The sequence below is a fragment of the Heterocephalus glaber genome, unplaced genomic scaffold (genome assembly GCF_053883595.1).
Source record: "Heterocephalus glaber isolate CG9 unplaced genomic scaffold, H.glaber_assembly_v1.0 deba00000347, whole genome shotgun sequence".
In the NCBI taxonomy this organism is placed as follows: Eukaryota; Metazoa; Chordata; class Mammalia; order Rodentia; family Bathyergidae; genus Heterocephalus; species Heterocephalus glaber.
Genome location: NW_028258143.1, coordinates 45,129,680 through 45,147,654, shown reverse-complemented (window position 1 = coordinate 45,147,654; position 17,975 = coordinate 45,129,680). Strand labels below are relative to the sequence as shown.

Below are 17,975 nucleotides of genomic sequence, written 5' to 3'. Positions count from 1 at the left end.
GTCATGAGAAATTAAGTTTCCCTTATTTCCAAAGAATTTGAAACAAGTACACACTCACACCTCTGAAGATTTATACACATAAGGCCACTTTATCTTAAAGGAAAACAAAATGCAAGAACTCCAAGTAATTACTGAAAGTGAAATTATAAGTTTCCTGAATCAAATAGATTGTCTCTGGCTCTCCATGAAAAGGTAGTATTAGGTGTTCAAGAAATTAACCTAAATGTCACTGTATTTAACATTTTATCAATGTCAACCATAAAACATAAATAGACTCTTTCATATCCTTCCCCTATAGTTCAATACAGAGAAGAAATTTCATTTCTGTAATACTAAGAGAATAAATCCCCTTTATAATTAGAAATTTTCATAAACAAATAAGATTATTTTGAAAATAATTACAATGTGTCTCAGAGTGAGTCTTTTTGAGTTCATCTTATCAAATTTATTAAGGTTCTTCAATTTTTTTTTTTTTTTTTGGTACCAGGAATCAAACTCAGGACCTTGCTCTTGCAAGGCAGGTGCTGGAACCACTGAGTTAAATCTCCAGCCCTCTTCAATGTTTATCTTCATGTCTTTTGAAAATTTGATAGGTTTTCCTCCATTATTTCTTTCTCTCTCTGTCTCTCTGTCTCTCTATCTCTATGACTGTGTGTGTGTGTGTGTGTGTGTTTGTGTGTGTGTGTCCTGTTCCCCTCCCTTTCTCTTTCTCTCTCTATCCTCCTCTGAGACTCTCACAACATGTATGTTGTTTTGGTTCATGGTGTCCTACAGGCCCCTTAGACTCTGCTACTTTTCTTCAATCTTTTTTGTTCTTGTTCCTCAGATTTGAAATTTTCCATACTACTAACTCCAAGTTCACTGATTCGTTCTTCTTTCTGCTCAAATCTGTGTTTGAATCCCACTGTCAAATTTATCATTTCAGCTATTATATTTTTCCAATGCAGAATTTCTTGTTTATCTCTCTCTCTCTTTTTTTTTTTTTTTTTTTTTGGTAGCAGGATGAAACTCAGGACCTTTCCCTTTTGAGGTAGGCTCGGTGCCACTGAGATAAATCCCTGGCCCATTTGTTTATCACTTTTCAGGCTTTCTACTTCTTTATTGGTGTTTCCATTTTGCTCATATATCATTTTCTTGACTTTGTCCACATTTTCTTTTACTTCATTAGTCATCTTTAAGACAGTTGTTTTAAAATCTTTATCCAGTAGACCTGCCTTCCTATATTTTTTACCGACAGTTTCTGTTGCTGGTAGTTTTTTCCCTTTAAATAGGTCATGCTTTATGTTTTCTTCGTATGTCTTGTGACTTTTTGTTGAAATATGAGTGAGTGAATCTAATAATGTAACTCCAGAAGTCAAACTTCCTGCTGCTGTGGGGTTTGTTGTTTTCATTGTTTTTGTTTATTGCTTTTTGAAAAATTTGTCATAGGCTGTATCTGTGCCAAGAAACAGTCTGAAATGTAAGCTTAAAGTTTTTCAGGTCTTTTCTGAAGCTGTACCTTTCCTTGGGCATGTGTAATCACTTTCTAACTTCTCCTGTTTATGCAGCTACTTGTGAGTATCCTAGTCTTTAATTTTGGCTCCCAAGAGGAAAGAAGAAAAAAAAGGAACAGAAAGGAAGGTGCTTGTTCTTTAAATCCCCTAAAAGTCAATTCAGTTAGTGGGGTGGCTTGAAACAATAGAGGTAGATGTAGTAATCATGGTTGCTTTTCTTTTTGTCTTCACTTTGTGATCAGAATAAGCAGTAAGCAATATGAGCAAAACTCCTATATGTTTGGAAGAAAAAGTGCTTTTTGCCTAGCCAGGCTCCCACAAGCTGCATACATGCTCCCTAGAACATATGTGTGGTTATCTCCCACAGGGCTGGGTGTGAGGATTGGGTAGTTGCCACTGTGCTAAGGACTGAACTTGATTTAAATTAACCTCAATTTTAAATTAACCTTCCTCCCTGTGGAAGTTTAAAATGCTGGCAAACAGAATGCAATAAATCATCAAGGTCAGGCATCATGAGCAAGAAGGTTTCACCCCAGGGATGCAAGGAAGGTTCAACATATGCATATCGATATATGTAATATATCACATAAACAGAAGCATGCACAAAATCACACGACCATCCCAATAAACACAGAAAAAATGGATGTTGACAAATTCCAACATAGATTCATGATAAAAATAATGAAGAAGATAGATACAGTGGGACCTATCTCAACCGATAAAAAAATTTTATAACAAATTTATTGTCAACATCATACTAAATATGGAAAAACTGAAAGCTTTCTCTCTAAAATCAGGATCATGTCAAGAATGTCCACTGTCACCATTCCTGTTCAACATACAGCTTGAAGCATTAGCAAGAGCAATCAGAGGGAAAAAAAGAAATAAAAAGAAATAAAAGAGATATGTATAGGAAAGAGAGAAGTCAAATTATCATTATTTAAAGATGACTTGATCCTGTAGATGGAAGATGCAAAAACTTCCACCAAAAAACTCCAAACATAACCAAATTCAGCAATGTGCCAGGACATAAAATCAACACACAAAAGTCAGTAGTATGTATCCCAGTACACCAATAATGAACTCACTGAGAAAAAAAATTAAGAAAAAAATACCATTCACAATAGCATCAATAAAAATTAAATAATTAGGAATTAACCTAACCAAGGAAGTAAAAAGACCCCCACAATGAAAACCACACTACTTTGAAAAGGAAAATCAAATAGGACATCAGAAAATGAAAGATATCCCCTGTTCTAGGATAGGCAGAACCAATATAATTAAAAAGGCCATACTTCCAAAACTGATAAACAGATTTAATGCAGTCTCAATCAAACTACCCATTCACAGAACTAGAGAAAACACTCCCAAAATTCAGATGGAACTAGAAGAGACCCAGAATAGCAAAAGCAATCCTGAGAACAAGAGAAAAGCAGGAAATATCAAAGTCACAGATTCAAAGTCAAATTACAAAGCTACAGTGATAAAAATAGCATGGTACTGGCACAAAAACAGACATGAGAATCAATGGAACAGAAAAGAGGATGCAAAAACAACCCTAGACACATTCAGCTATTTGGTCTTTGACAAAGGGGCCAAAAACATAAACTGATGGAAAGATAGCCTCTTTAATAAATGAAACTGGGAAAATTGGCTATCCACATGAAGAAGATTGAATCTATACCCATATCTCTCGTATGCATTAAATGAAAATCAAAATGAATCAAAAATCTAAATGTGAAATCAGAACAAATCTGCTGGAAGATAAAACAGGTAAAACTCTTGAAGTCATAAGCATAGGCAAAGACTTTCTGCACAGAAAACCAATTGTACAAGAAATAGTACCAACAACCAACAAATGTTACCATATAAAGCTAAAAAGCTTCTGCACAACAAAGGAAACAACCAACAAAGTGAAGAAATAATCTACAGATGGGGAAAATTTTGCCAACTATTCCCCAAACAGAGGGCTAATAACTAGAATATATAAAGAACTAAAAAAAACTTAGGCTCTGTAAAATAAAACACCAAATAAAAAATGAATAAACACTTCTCAGAGGAAATATAAATGGCCACTAAAACACGAATAAATGTTCATCATTTTTGGCCATTAGAGAAATGGAAATTAAAACCACACTAAGATTCCATCTTACTCCAGAAAGAATGGCTATCATCAAGAAATCACATAATAACAAATGCTGAGAAAACTGCAGGAGGAAAAAAGAAACCCTTACACATTGTTGGTGGGAATGTAAACTAGTACAACCACTATGAAAATCGGTATGATGATTACTCAAAAAACTAAAACTAGAAATTCCATTTGGCCCACCTAGTCTCCCTCTAGGTATCTCCTGAAAATGTTAAAAAGTCCTTCTATCACAGTGATACATGCATACCCATGTTTATAACAGCACAATTTATAATAGCTAAATCTAGGAAGCAGCCTATATGCCCACTGACAAATGAATAGATTAAAAAGTGTGATATTTATACACGATGGAATACTACTCTGCCATACAGAAGGATAAAATAGAGTTATTTTCAGGAAAATGGATGCATCTTGAGATCATAATGTTTAGTAAAACAAACAAGACAAGTTTAATTATTGTGTGGTTTTTCTTATATGAACCCCCCCAAAAATAAGTGAAGAGCAAAATAAAGGATACATAAGAAGTAGGGAGATAGACCTTTCTGATATGTAAAGGGGATTAAAAGATGAAGGGAAGAACTATAGGGAAGGGAAAGTGGCTGGAAAAAAAAAAGAATTAAAATGTGTCATGTAATTGTACCAACTCACTTTAAGGAATGTAATCATTACATATTGTAAACATGTACTAATAAAAATGAAAACTGAAATAAAATAGTGTTTCTATTGTCACTGCAATTTTTAAAAATTCTTAGTTATATACATCAGACTCACTGACTTTGTGTGTGTTGAACTTTTGTCCAGTAACTTTACTGAGTCTTCTTATTAATTCCAAAACCTTATCAATGGAGTCTCCTATATTTTCTGTGTACACAATCATATGGTGTACAAGTAACATATTCCTTTCCAATGATCACACCTCTTGTTATTTTACTGAATTAGCTAGGAATCTCAATAGTATGTCCTATAACCAGTGACACTGAACATCCTTATTTGGATTCTTCTTTAAATTGTAATTTTTTTTTGTATGGGGATAGAACTCAGGGCCTTGTGCTTGCAAGGCAGGCTTGGTGCCACTGAGCTAAATTCCTGGCCCCTAATTGTAATATTTCTAACTTCACTTTTAGATATGTCATTTGCTATAGGTTTTGTTATAGATATTTCTTAATAGGTTAGGGAAGTTCTATTTAACAGTTTACTTACCATGTTTATCAATGTAAATACTGAACCATATACATTTTTGTATCTTATGAAATGTTCATAAGCTTTTTTTCTCCATTAATCTGTTAATATGGTAAATTTTGATATGTATTTCTGTTACTAATCTATCCTTACATTTATAGGAAAAACTCTTTATAATAATGAATTTTAATCTTATGAATTACTTGACAGCACTAATTAATATTTCATTTGTATTTTAACATCTATAAACTAAAGTCAGGAGAACTATGATGTAATTTTTTTTCTTCCAGATTGAATATCAAGAGTTCTACAATCTTGGGCTGGGCATTTAGCTCAGTGGTTCCGCCACCTGCCTAGCATGCACAAGGTCCTGAGTTCAATCCCCGATACCAAAAAAAAAAAAGTTCCACAATCTCATCAATATACCAATGGGCTCTTTCTCCTCCCCCACCTCCATTTGAACATTTTTAATGGAACTTAATCTGTTGCTGTACCATAAATGATTAGAAAGTTATATTCAATAATATCTCTTTTCTTCTCTTTCCCTAAATTTGGACACATATATTGTCTGATCCATAATATCTTTTTTGGTACTTTATATTTTATAAAATCATCACCATTAACATGAACAGAGAGGGCCAGGGATCTAGCTCAGTGGTTCCACCGCCTGCCTCTCAAGCTCAAGGTCCCAAGTTTGATGCCTGGTCCAAAAAAAAAAAAACAAAACAATTTAAAAAAAGAAATATGAACAGAGAATATCCAAAATTATCTCTAGGTATTGCTACACATTCCAGGAATATGCTCAAGGAACAAAATGGACCAGGAAAAGAATTAATGAAAGGAAAAGAATGAAAATCAAATTCTAACATTTTCTTTCCTGACAGAAGGCTTTAAAAGTAGAGCTCCATCACAATCTACACTGAGTGGGAAACAAGTATTTTCCACATGCAATAGTCTTCCTGACAAAGCATATCACTTAGAACATACTAGAAAGTTAGACAATTTTCAAATTTGCACAGTTGTTAGTACTGCCTGATCTCAATCATTTGCTAAAGAGGATAAACCGAATGTGTGTTTTCCCAGGCTGAGGAATTTGGAATTTGGCAAGTGGGCAGGACTGCAGTAAGAGTCAAGGGAGCAGCAGGTGGCAGCAGCGCCCACTCAAAGAACTGGAATTGGAGCGGATCGCTTAACAGCAGGAGGCCAAAAAGTTCTTTGTGACTACAATTGCTTGGCTCATAGGTGGAAGGAAAGATAATATAATGCATGAATCCCACAAACTTTGACAAAATGGGATTTTTTTGTGTCTTCTTTTCATAGAGAATAAATTGTTATTTATGGGTGGTGGCTTTGGTCTTTGGAATTCTTCTTTATTTAAAATTCTCAGTGTTTTTGTGTCTTCTAGGTGCTCTCCCTGCCCTCCTCTTCTATCTTCATGCATTCTTTTAAGACACACTCAAGTCTTTCCTTTCTAGAAAAGTAGGTCATGCTTTTACACTGTTTGGTACCATCTATTAAATAACAATGGCTAATAATAAAATAATGATGCTAAAACTAGTAACTATTTACTGACATGTACTATGTGATAGTCTCTCTTCCAGAAGTTTTATGTGTTTTATATGTTTAATCTGAACAGTAACTTAATACTACTCTTATCCACATTTTACAGATGTAAAAATTGAAGCATAGAAAATTCAAGTAACTTGCCTAAGATCACATAGCTAGTAAGTGGGAAAAGCTGGAAGAACAACATAGGCTATTGTCTATTTGACCTGGCTCTGTGCCATTATTACTTAAATGAGAGAGTGTTAAACAGATAGACCAATCCCTGTAGATATAGATTAGTTTAATTCCAGTAGGATATAGAATTCCTTGAGCTATTTAAAGTGCATAGAAAAGGTACAAACACCCAATGATAAATGTAAATGTATTGTATACCTAAAATGTACCAATTAATATATAAATAAAAAATAAATAAATAAAGTGCATAGAAAGTATTTCCAAAACTCCTTTTGGGAAGTGTATCCACAAGGGGAAATTTGAGGCCACTGACAGTTCAACATGGAAGATATTGGAAAAAGTAGACCAAGAAGACAAATCTCAACTTCTTTACTTATCTGTAGAAGCTTGACAAATTATATCACCACCCAGAAACTGACTTTCCTTTTGTTAGATGATGATAATACTGGAATATTATTGTAAAAATTAAATGAGATAACAGAGGACATAGTGCACTCTCAACGGGTATTAGCTCTTGTCTGCCTCCCTCAATAAATTGCTATGCTGACTACATTTCCCTTGGGTAGATTGAGCTTGAAAAAACTAAAGAAATAAAGAGTAGTAATTGGACATTATTAATTTTGTATCTCCCTCAACAGACATCTCAAGTAAATATATAATAAAAATTTGTTGATACACTGATAAACAAATAAATTCACAAAAATACATAATCAATGGATATTTTACATATGTAAAAATAGAATCTGTCCAAATATTCAACGTGCATTTTAGCAGACAAAGGTTGAGATAAGATTCATATCCCCTGAAAATTTATTTATCATTAAATAAGATTAATAGGGGCTCCTTAATTTCTGACTTAAAGACACTCAATTTTTATTTGTGAACCATTTTTTATTCTCTAATATACTTGTGCTTGCATTTGTTTAATAATTTATCAAATTTCCTGATTCTCTTCTAGACCAAAAACAGAAGATGCCTGGGTATTTGCAAAGCCCAATGCCATTCAGGCTGTTGGAGTTATGTCTTTTGGTGAGTATGTGGCTTCAAGATGGAGTCTTGGGAGTCATCTGTGCCATGAAAAAATACTCTTTCATTCTTGTGACTGGGTAGCAAATCTGCTAAGTTTTAGATTTCTTCTTAGCAGGATGTGATCTAGTTTGTGCCAATGTAAAATTAGTCTCAAACTTTTCTCACTCATCACTAAAATTTTCTTCCATTTGGGGAAATCTATTTCTCTTGCAAGAAACTTATTATGGTTATCTTGTTTCTTTTCCTTTCCTTTTCTTTTTTTTTTTTTTTTTGTATGTGTGTAGTTACCTTGTTTCTGAATTTGGAGGTCTAGCCAGTGTTATGGACTTTTTCAAAACCTTGTACACAGAGTAGTAAGAATAACTCAAATGTCCAATTTCACTCTATGTCACAGATAGCAAGGGAAGTCATGTACTGATAATTATGGTATTGTTTAGATTTTCCTTAGTATGTGAAGGGTCATTAGGAAGAGGAAAATGAGCGAGAAGTTTGGGTAGATCTGGTTTATGTTAAGCATGACATGAGGTATCATATAAACCTGATGTGAATTTCTCATTCCTTGACAAATTAGAAAATTGGTTTTCTAGCATATTTAGTAAATTAATATACTGAACTTTATTTGATTGACATTCTAAAGTAGCATGCATTTTTAAATTTTCAGAATTAAAAAACCCTGGTACTTGCTTTAATAATGCTTTTTTTTTCTTTCGGTATTACAGCATTAATTTGCCACCATAACTGCTTTTTAGTTTATGGTTCTTTGGAAGAACCCACAGTACCTAAGTGGTCCCTCATCGTCCATATGTCCATCTTGGTGTCGGTATTTATCTGTGTGCTCTTTGCTACATGTGGATATTTGACTTTTACTGGCTTCACCCAAGGTAAAATGAAAGATTCAGTGACATCGTATGTTGGTGTTCCAGATTGGCACCCATGTCCTACTCATTTCTGATAAAAGTTTGTCCAGTGTTCTCGTTCAACTAATCACTCTTCCACCCATTCACTATTCTTTCACTTCTTTGCTGTTTCCTCATTTTTTCCTTCTTACATTGCTAAATTAATTTTTCACTCTATCCTTTCTCCTTTCATGCTTTCACTTCCAAACATGTAAAGTCTTATTCTCCTCCCCATTACTCCACTGCACCTCCATTTTCAAAGGTATCAATGGCCTCCCAGTGTTCAGAGCTAATGACCTTCTTGATTCTAGTTCTCCTGTATCTTTCTGAGTCACTTAACAGTACTGAATGTTCCTTTTCTCAAACTGTCTTCCCTTAGAAGAAAAAACACTACTATATTATCAGCGTTACTCTTGCTCTCTGTTCATATTTGTTCTGTCTTTCTTTTCTCTCTTTGACATCTCTAATCCCCCATCCACCCAGATGTGTAGGTCAGGCAAGCTGCCTGCTTTTCTGCCAACAAATTCTCTGGATGCTTTCATCATTTTCATCCTAGCCCAGACCTTCATTTTCGTCCCCAGCCTGTGAGACCTTTCTACTTAATTGGCCCATTCTTGCCTTAATCATAAAACATCATCTTCCCCATAAAACCAGTTCTTGCACTCCTTCCTCCAACACTTCTCTTTTCTTGTATTCCTCCAGGCCCAACAACTGAGCGGCCCTCTCTTTTACTGCCTTTGACCCGTTCATTCCGTCCTCTATATAGTAGATTCAGGGAACTCTGATAGCAGGCTAAAAGCAGTGATTCATATTTTCACTGCTTTCGAAGTTCTAGTGTCTCATTTGACCTTCAAACAACCTTTTGAAGGTAAGTGGAATAACTAGTTTTACCTCCTGCTTAAGACACAAAAAGGGGAAGTAGCTGGCCCAGGGTGGCCATTGACAAACTGAAAAACAAGTATTCTAGAGCCTAAAGCTAATTTTGTTTCTATTCTCTTTCTGCCTCCCCTATTTGGGCCACCCATGACCCAGTCACTCACTACAGCTGTCTCTCAGCCTCTGACTCCTCTTGGCTTTGTTTCTTGTGACACTGGGATATTCTTGGGAGAATGGCTGCCTTGTTTTAAATAGAGCTTACATGTTACTATGATTGTACACAGATATTTCTCAGGAAATGAAGAAAGATGGCTTTAAAAAATGATTAATGTGATACCAATGCAGTAAAAAATATAATACCTGCATGTCCCAGTAGAGTACAGTTAAAGGAGACCTTGAGGGCCGGGGATTTAGCTCAGTGGTTTTGCCACCTGCTGCACAAGCACAAGGACCAGAGTTCGGTCCCAGGCACCAAAAAAAAAAAAAAGAGAGAGACCTTGAAAGTCTTGATAAGAACTGTATCTCAAAACATGTATTGTTATTACTATATATAGTTTGCCAAGATGAATGGCTTAAAAGCTCTGGTCTTCTGAGGACCTTGCCTTTTAAATGCCACTTTTCCAAGACATGAACCTTTGTGGGAGTCACACTTTGCCAGTGCTTTTCTATCAGTGATGGGTGCTCAGATATAATTAAATATTTATCTAACAAAGTTTATTACAGTTTTTGATGTGGTTTTTGTCTTTGTTCTACCCTTAACTATAATTCCTTAAAATACACTTAGATTCAATCTGGAATAAGCTGACACTATTTCTCCAGGCCATTTCTCCTCAGGCAAATTGGAGCTTGTTTGTACAAATGCTTCTTTTCTCCCCTTTTTCAGTAGACAAATTCCAGCTTGTGAAGCAGTGGGAACTCTTCTTGACATTCCCAGTGACATTTGAAAAGATTCAGGGATATTTATTAGTGAAAGTTTGTGAACGGGGAACTGCAGTTCTTTTTTTTTCTCCAGAGTACTGGAACTTATTAATTCAATTTTGAAGCAGTTCTACACTGCAACTATACTTTCATGGTATAATCCCTTTCTGCCCAAAATTAATATTAGAGAGTAATATGCATTTATTCTAGTTGATAGGGGGGTTACTTTAAGTCTTAGGAAGAGTTGAGTCATTTAGGGTATTTAGCTAATGAAAAAATACAGAGTTATTGTTTTGTTCTTTGTAAATAGTATTGTAAAATATGTGCTTTGATCTAATTTTCTATTAAGTTTAATGGAAAAAAGGCAACTGCAGCTTTCAAATTGAAGCATATTATAGTCAGAAAATAAATAGGTCCAAATGTTTCACCATTAACAAGTGTTTTTACCAAAAATGACTTCTGTGCCCTCATTAGATGCCTGATTTCTTCATAGATTTCTAAAAACATACAGGCTCTAAATAAGAATTAGTTTGAGATATATATGGTCTTATTTAGTTATTTAGTTATTTATTTAGTTGAGAACTAATTAAATATATGGTTCTTTCTGGCAAACAGCCGTATTTTCACAGTTTAGAAACAGTGCATTTGCATTTCTCCGCACCCTGGATGATGAAAAAGATAACAAATGTTTGGAATTCTTTGGTGTGGTCCTGAGTTTGTGACTTACCTCTATAGTGTAATACAGGAAATCCAGCACCCCGATAGACTGGTCTACTCTTCCTTTCTGGGCTGTCCTTGATCTAAGAATAGCATTTCAAAGAGAATTTGTTTATTTTAACAGAGTTCTTTTTCTTTTTTTAATAATGCAGTCACTTACCAGAAACTAAGACCAAACTAAGACCAGAAGTAAATGTATATTGCTGATGCACAAGAATTTAGAGAGTTGATTCTGATGGAAGAAGACAACGGATAAAGTATTTTTGCATAGCTGATACAAATTTGAGGCAAACCTACCAAAACAAACAATGAGAAAACTATTAGTTTAAATTTATCTTTGAGTGGAACATGTATTAGTTTTAATATAAGTAAATAACTCAGTATATGGTTACTGAAAACACAAAGTTACATTTAAACCAGATCTATCATCTTAATTAAATAACATGACACTAATAGAGCTTCACTTATATAATAAGTAGAATCTCATGTATTAGTTACCTCAAATATTCAGTATCTAGTAAATAAACATATTTTATGTTATTCTCAGGAGATTTATTTGAAAATTACTGCAAAAGTGATGACCTTGTGACTTTTGGAAGGTTTTGTTATGGCATCACTGTCATCTTGACATATCCAATCGAATGCTTTGTGACAAGAGAGGTAAGCACAATTTCTTTTTGACACTTTATCCAGGTGATCTCTCTACCACATATAAATAAAGAAGATTTATAAATATTTCTATTTTTCACATTCCCAAGCACAAGTGATACAATTTCAAAAACATTTTTTGTCAAATATGAAATATCATTTTAAAGATGACTTTATGTTTCATTGTTTGTAATTTTTTCAAAAATTGAATTTGAAAATTATGTTTGGTGGTTTTCTTTATATTACCATAAGCACACATATTTAACAACTATATTCCAAAGTGAACAACTCCTTCAGTACAGCCAAACTAAGTGATTGGCTTCTTTTCAAAGCATTGTTATAAAGAATTTATGTATCAAAATTTAAAGAACATTTTTGCAAAATTGTGTTCTACTAAGATATTTTGTAAGTCAGTGTGCATTTAAGACACCATAGGTCTTTTGTTATTTTCAAACAATCATATCCTATGAGAAATACAGTTTTTTTCATAGTTATACAGATATATTTCATTTATATAGCTATAGAAATATATTTATACATGTACACTCATATATAACACAAAATAATATATAATAGTACAAATATGTAATCTATATATTTCTTTTTATATATTTCATTTATAATGAATTAATATAATAATATAATGGATATAATTTGATATTAATATAATGAATATACTTAATATAATTTCATTTATAATATTCATTTGTTATATTTCAGCTCCAGATTATGTGGCATAGTCCACCTGAGTTTGTAGAGAAAGATTAGCTGAAAGAGAATTAATACTTTTGGTGTAGAATTGAATGCCACGGTTTGTCAGGAGTCCCTTTACTGTCAACTACACATCCACTGTACGGGTTAACAGCAAATCATGATCCTGCTTCCCAGTGATCCTTTCAGGAGTCACACTGAAAGGCTCTTAGTTGCCGGATCTGTACCTAGAGGCTGTTTACACCGGGTGCTGTGTGAATGGGTCTAATGTTTGAAGCGAGATGTCTACAGAGCCCATGTCCACAAAGCATCAGCGGGCCTCTGGAGGCAGCCTCATGCTCACTTGCTTGCTAGGTTTGGGGTCAGGAACAGCACACGGCATGGAAGAGGGAAACATTGAGCACTGCGTGTGCTCTCTGCAGTGAGCACCTCTCTCACTGAGTGTAACTCACAGGCTGCTTCTCACCCTGACTAGAAAGGAGAAGTAAACAAACTAAGGGTTATTTTTAACATTTAAGACCTTTCAAATTTTTGCTAACTATTGTTAGATGCAGGAAATGGTATTCCAGTGACTGTCCAGGGCTTTCAGTTTATCTCTGATCTCTAGATCAGCAAGAACAAATTTCTGGTAAACTGCATGTAGACTGTCTGACTCACGTCACCTGTGAGGCTTCTGTCTTTAGCATATGAGCTTGAGTTTCCTTTCTAGCTACCATGGCAGGAAGAAAGAACTAAATCAAGATCTTTGCCATGGTAGCAAATATAGGCAGAGGAATGTCAATTTGTAACAAGACAAAAAAAAAAATCAAATAGAATTTAGGACCAGAAGGAGTTTTGGTTATCTACATCTGTTTCCCTGCCTCACGCATTAACTTCTTTTCTATTTCCAGTGTGTGGGTGTGCACACACAGATACACTTTTAGCATAATCACAACCATTTTTACTCATAGGTAAAATAGCCAGCTATATATAAAGGAGACAAAAGGCTATATGCCCCAATAAATATCCCTCGCTATCCTGTGTTACTACATGAATTTTTACTCTCACAATTGTATTTTAGAGCTAATATACAGATTGTAAATAAGATAATATTTGAAGAGGCATTTCAAATTATAATCAGTTAAAGTTATTAGTGTCACCATTAAATCTTTAGCAGACTCATTACAACATTTGGTCGAAGGGAGTATTACCTTCCCAGGTAAAGAACTTAGTGACCTGGCTTCTATACGTTCATTGTCTGACCCACTCCAACTCGTGCTTCTCTGATCTTTCACAGAGTCCCATTCCATTCAGATTATCTCCTTCTTTTCCTCAACAGGTACTCTTCCTATTCTCTTCCCTCTTTTTCACTCTGTTGTCTCAGCTTGTAATTCTGCTGCAAATCTTCATGTCTCTGTCCTCGCCTCAAGCCAAAGTAGGGAGATCTAGAAAACTGAAGTAACTTGTAATTCTAAATTCTATTTGATTCTGTTCATCCTGTCACAAATTGATTTCTATTTATTTCTTGCGATTAGTTGTAGACCTCCTTTTAGGATGTTAATTCCAGAAAACAAGAACATCTCTTAGGGATTTTCTTTTTTCCAAACAATACTACACTGTGGGATATATTAAATAGGTGATTGTTGATTTTCTGATCTGCATATTAATGGAAAATAATGATAAACTCTTCATCTTTATTGAGGAAAGGCAAGATAAAAATGCATTTAAATTATAGGACTTAACTTACACGAAATAATTTCCTTTTAGAAAAGCCTATTATTACCTTTAGTCACTACTATGATTAAAAGACAATGTGGTAATACCTTCCTCAGAGGTCATTCATATAATCTAAATAAGAGTAATAGTTTATTTTAGTATTAATCTTGTTGAGCTCAAGAAGAAGGATAAAGTGACTTGCCAAGGGCTCTCTTATACTTTATTCAAACACTGGCATGGAGGACACACATGTGTAAATACTGAATAGTATCTCTAGTGTGAGAAATTGAAAGTGTAAATAAGGATGAAAATGATTAAAACGAATAACTGATAATTTGAAATAGGAAAAAGTCCAAAGGTGGAGGGGTGGCGGGAGGGGAAGGGGAAAGGGAAGAAAGGAAAGGAAAAATTATGAGAAAGAAAAAAAATGGAAACAAAGTCTATGTAAATAGGGAAGGGCGCATAGGTAATAGGGAAAAAATAAGAACTAAGATACATCATGTTCAGGTACAAACACCCAATGATAAATGTAAACATAGAGGGTGATTCGGCGTCTTCCGCGACTCAGGACCTCGGTAGGGTGTGCACAGACCTGCCTGTCTGCAGCGGGCTGATTCAGCGTGTTCTGTGCGACTCAGGACCTCAATAGTTGGCTCCGTCTACTCAAAACTGAATGTCGGTCGCGGGTAGTGGAACACACTGAATCAGCCCACTGCAGACAGGCAGCCACCTGGTTCCACACTACAAAGACCCAGAGGACACCAGACCACCACACCACGGTACTGAGTCCCAACGCTCCCGGCCCAGAGGTAGGGTTTTCTGAGATGCTGTCCCATTGCTCCTGGTCCAGAAGAAGGGGCTTCCCGGCCACCATCCCTCCCCCTGCTCCCAGCCCACAAGAAAGGGCTTTTGGGCCACCTTCTGTCCCGCTGCTCCTGGCCCCTCTCCCACCTCTCCCAGCTCAGAGGAGGTAACCCATGCAGGCACCAGCAGCCCCCCTCCAAGTCGAAATGAGAAAACATGTAAATAAGTCTCAAAACCAGACTTCCAGATCACCTAGAGCAACCCCGAAGGGAAATGAGATGGAACACTCTGATACTCAACCACCTGGACCCACTGAACTGGCAAAAAAAGGGGATCCAGAAAAAATGAAATCAGAGATAATTTCTCAGATAACAGGAGAAATTGTGCTCCTAGTGCAAGACATGATTAATAAATCTAGAGAGGAGCTGAGGAACATGATGGAATCCCAACATATGAAACAGACGGAATCCATAAAACAGATACAAATAGATTTCCAGGAGATGAAAAACTCCATTGAAAGTCTACACAGCAGAATGAGCCAATGTGAGGACAGAATTTCAGATATAGAAGATAAGATTGCAATTAGTGACCAGGAAAAGAAAAATTGCTTCAAAATTCTAAGGGAACATGAGAAATCAATCCAGCACCTGCTAGATGATGCAAAGAAGAATAACATAAGACTGATTGGAGTCAATGAAGAAACAGGAGAGAGTGCAGATGACATAAAAAAACTCTTCATAGAAATAATGGCAGAAAACTTCCAAAGCAAGGGAAAAGAGCTTGACATACAGATAAGTGAGGCATATAGGACTCCAAATAGCCTTGATCAAAAAAAATCTACATATAGGCATATAATTGTTAAGATTCCAGAAACTCAACAGAAGAACAAAGTTCTACAAGCAGTTAGAGAAAAGAAACAAATCACAAACAAAGGAAAACGCATCAGAATCACAGAAGACTTCTCAACACAAAACATCAAGGCAAGAAGAGCTTCGAGTGACATATTCCAAGCCCTAAAAGAAAACAGCTTCCAACCCAGATTGATGTACCCTGCAAAACTATCTTTCAAAATGGATGGAGAAATGAGATACTTTCATGACAAAGAGCACCTTAGGAACTTCGTGAATACCAAACCAGCACTCCAATGAATTCTACACAATATCCTAGGAACAGACATTGAGGATCATAACCCCAGGAAGCAAAGCAGAATGAACCCATCTGGCACGACAAGAAAATAAATGTAAAGGGGGAGAACGCAACAAGTTATAACTTGTTCTTATAACTTGGGTTATAGTTTAAGTTATAACCATCAATGTTAATGATCTCAATTCACCAATCAAAAGAAATAGACTGGCAGAATGGGTCAAGAAACAAAATCCAACAATTTGCTGCATATAAGAAACAAAATTGATTCAAAAGGAAACTCATAGACTGAAAGTTAAAGGGTGGAAAACAATACTCCATGTGATGGGAACCTGAAAAAAAGCAGGAGTAGCTATCCTCTTTACAGATCAAGTAGATTTCAAACCAACACTGATTAAGAGAGATGAAGAAGGACACTACATCCTTGTACAGGGAAGAATCCAAGAGGAAGAGATGACAATCATAAATATCTATGCACCAAACACTAGTGTGCCCAACTATATAAAACAAATACTAACGGACATGAAAAGTCATATATGCACTAATACAATTGTAGTGGGGGACCGCAACACCCCACTGTCACAAATAGATAGATCAACTAGACAAAAAATAAGTAATGAAATACTAGAACTCAATCGAACTCTTGAACAAATGAACTTAACAGGTGTTTACAGACTCTTTCACCCCACAAAATCAGAACACACATTCTTCTCAGCTGCACATGGGTCATTCTCCAAAACAGACCACATACTCACACATAGAACATGTTTAAGTAAGTGCAAAGGAATCAAAGTTATCCCCTGTATATTATCAGACCAGAGTGCGATGAAATTGGAGATCCATAGCAAAAGAAACTCAAAAAAATTTCATAAACATGTGGAAATTGAACAACACACTTCTGAATAACCAATGGGTCACAGAGAAAATTAAAGAAGAAATTAGACAGTTCCTTCAATTAAATGACAGTGACAATACAACATATCGGAATCTGTGGGACACAATGAAAGCAGTCTTATGAGGGAAATTCATAGCAGTGAATACGCATATTAGGAAAACAAAACAAGCCCAATTAAACAACCTGATGCTACACCTCAAGCTTCTAGAAAAAGAAGAACAGGACAACCCCAGAACTCAGACAGGGAAGGAAATTATAAAGATCAGAGGAGAAATCAATGCAATGGAGACTAAGAGAACGATACAAAAAATCAATGTAGCTAAAAGTTGATTCTTTGAAAGAATCAACAAAATTGACAAACCCTTAGCCAACCTTATCAGAAAAAGGAAAGAAAAGGCCCAAATCTATGCAATTAAGAATGAAAAGGGTGAAATTACAACAGACCCAGCAGAAATACAGAGGATCATCAATACCTACTTCCAGAACCTATACGCCAATAAGATGGATAACACAGAAGAAATGGACAGATTCCTAGATACATATGAATTACCAAAGTTGAATGAAGAAGACCTAAAAATTCTGAACAACCCAATATTAACCAATGAAATTGAAAACATAATTAAAAACTTATCAACTAAGCAAAGCCCAGGACCTGATGGCTTCACTGCTGAATTCTACAAGACATTTAGAGAGGAACTGCTGCCACTACTGTTTAAACTCTTCAATGACATTGAAAGGGAAGCAATACTCCCAGATTCATTCCTGGAAGCAAGCATCACCTTGATCCCCAAAGCAGAGAAAGACTCAACTGAAAAGGAGAACTATAGGTCAATCTCACTAATGAACATAGATGCAAAAATCCTTAATAAGATACTGGCAAACAGAATGCAGAAGATCATCAGGAAGATCATGCACCCTGATCAAGTGGGATTTATCCCAGGGAAGCAGGGATGGTTCAACACATGCAAATCAATCAATGTAATACACTATAGGACAAAAACCATATGATTACCTCCATAGACCCAGAAAAAGCATTTGACAAAATCCAACATGGATTTATGAGAAAAACCCTACAAAAAATT

General features: G+C 35.4%; 1 protein-coding gene across 2 annotated transcripts in view; it reads left to right on the top strand.

Moving 5' to 3' along the window:
• The window catches only part of Slc38a11 (solute carrier family 38 member 11), a 54,017-nt gene that overhangs the window by 23,679 nt on the left and 12,363 nt on the right, over positions 1–17,975 (top strand). The window contains exons 7-10 of one of the 2 annotated variants that reach the window (XM_021265455.2): positions 6,227–6,300; positions 7,520–7,590; positions 8,310–8,471; positions 11,545–11,657. In XM_021265455.2, coding sequence (XP_021121114.2) covers positions 6,227–6,300; positions 7,520–7,590; positions 8,310–8,471; positions 11,545–11,657 — 420 coding nt within the window. The remainder of the gene's footprint in view (positions 1–6,226; positions 6,301–7,519; positions 7,591–8,309; positions 8,472–11,544; positions 11,658–17,975) is intronic. The other variant, XM_013075822.3, reaches the window with a different exon arrangement.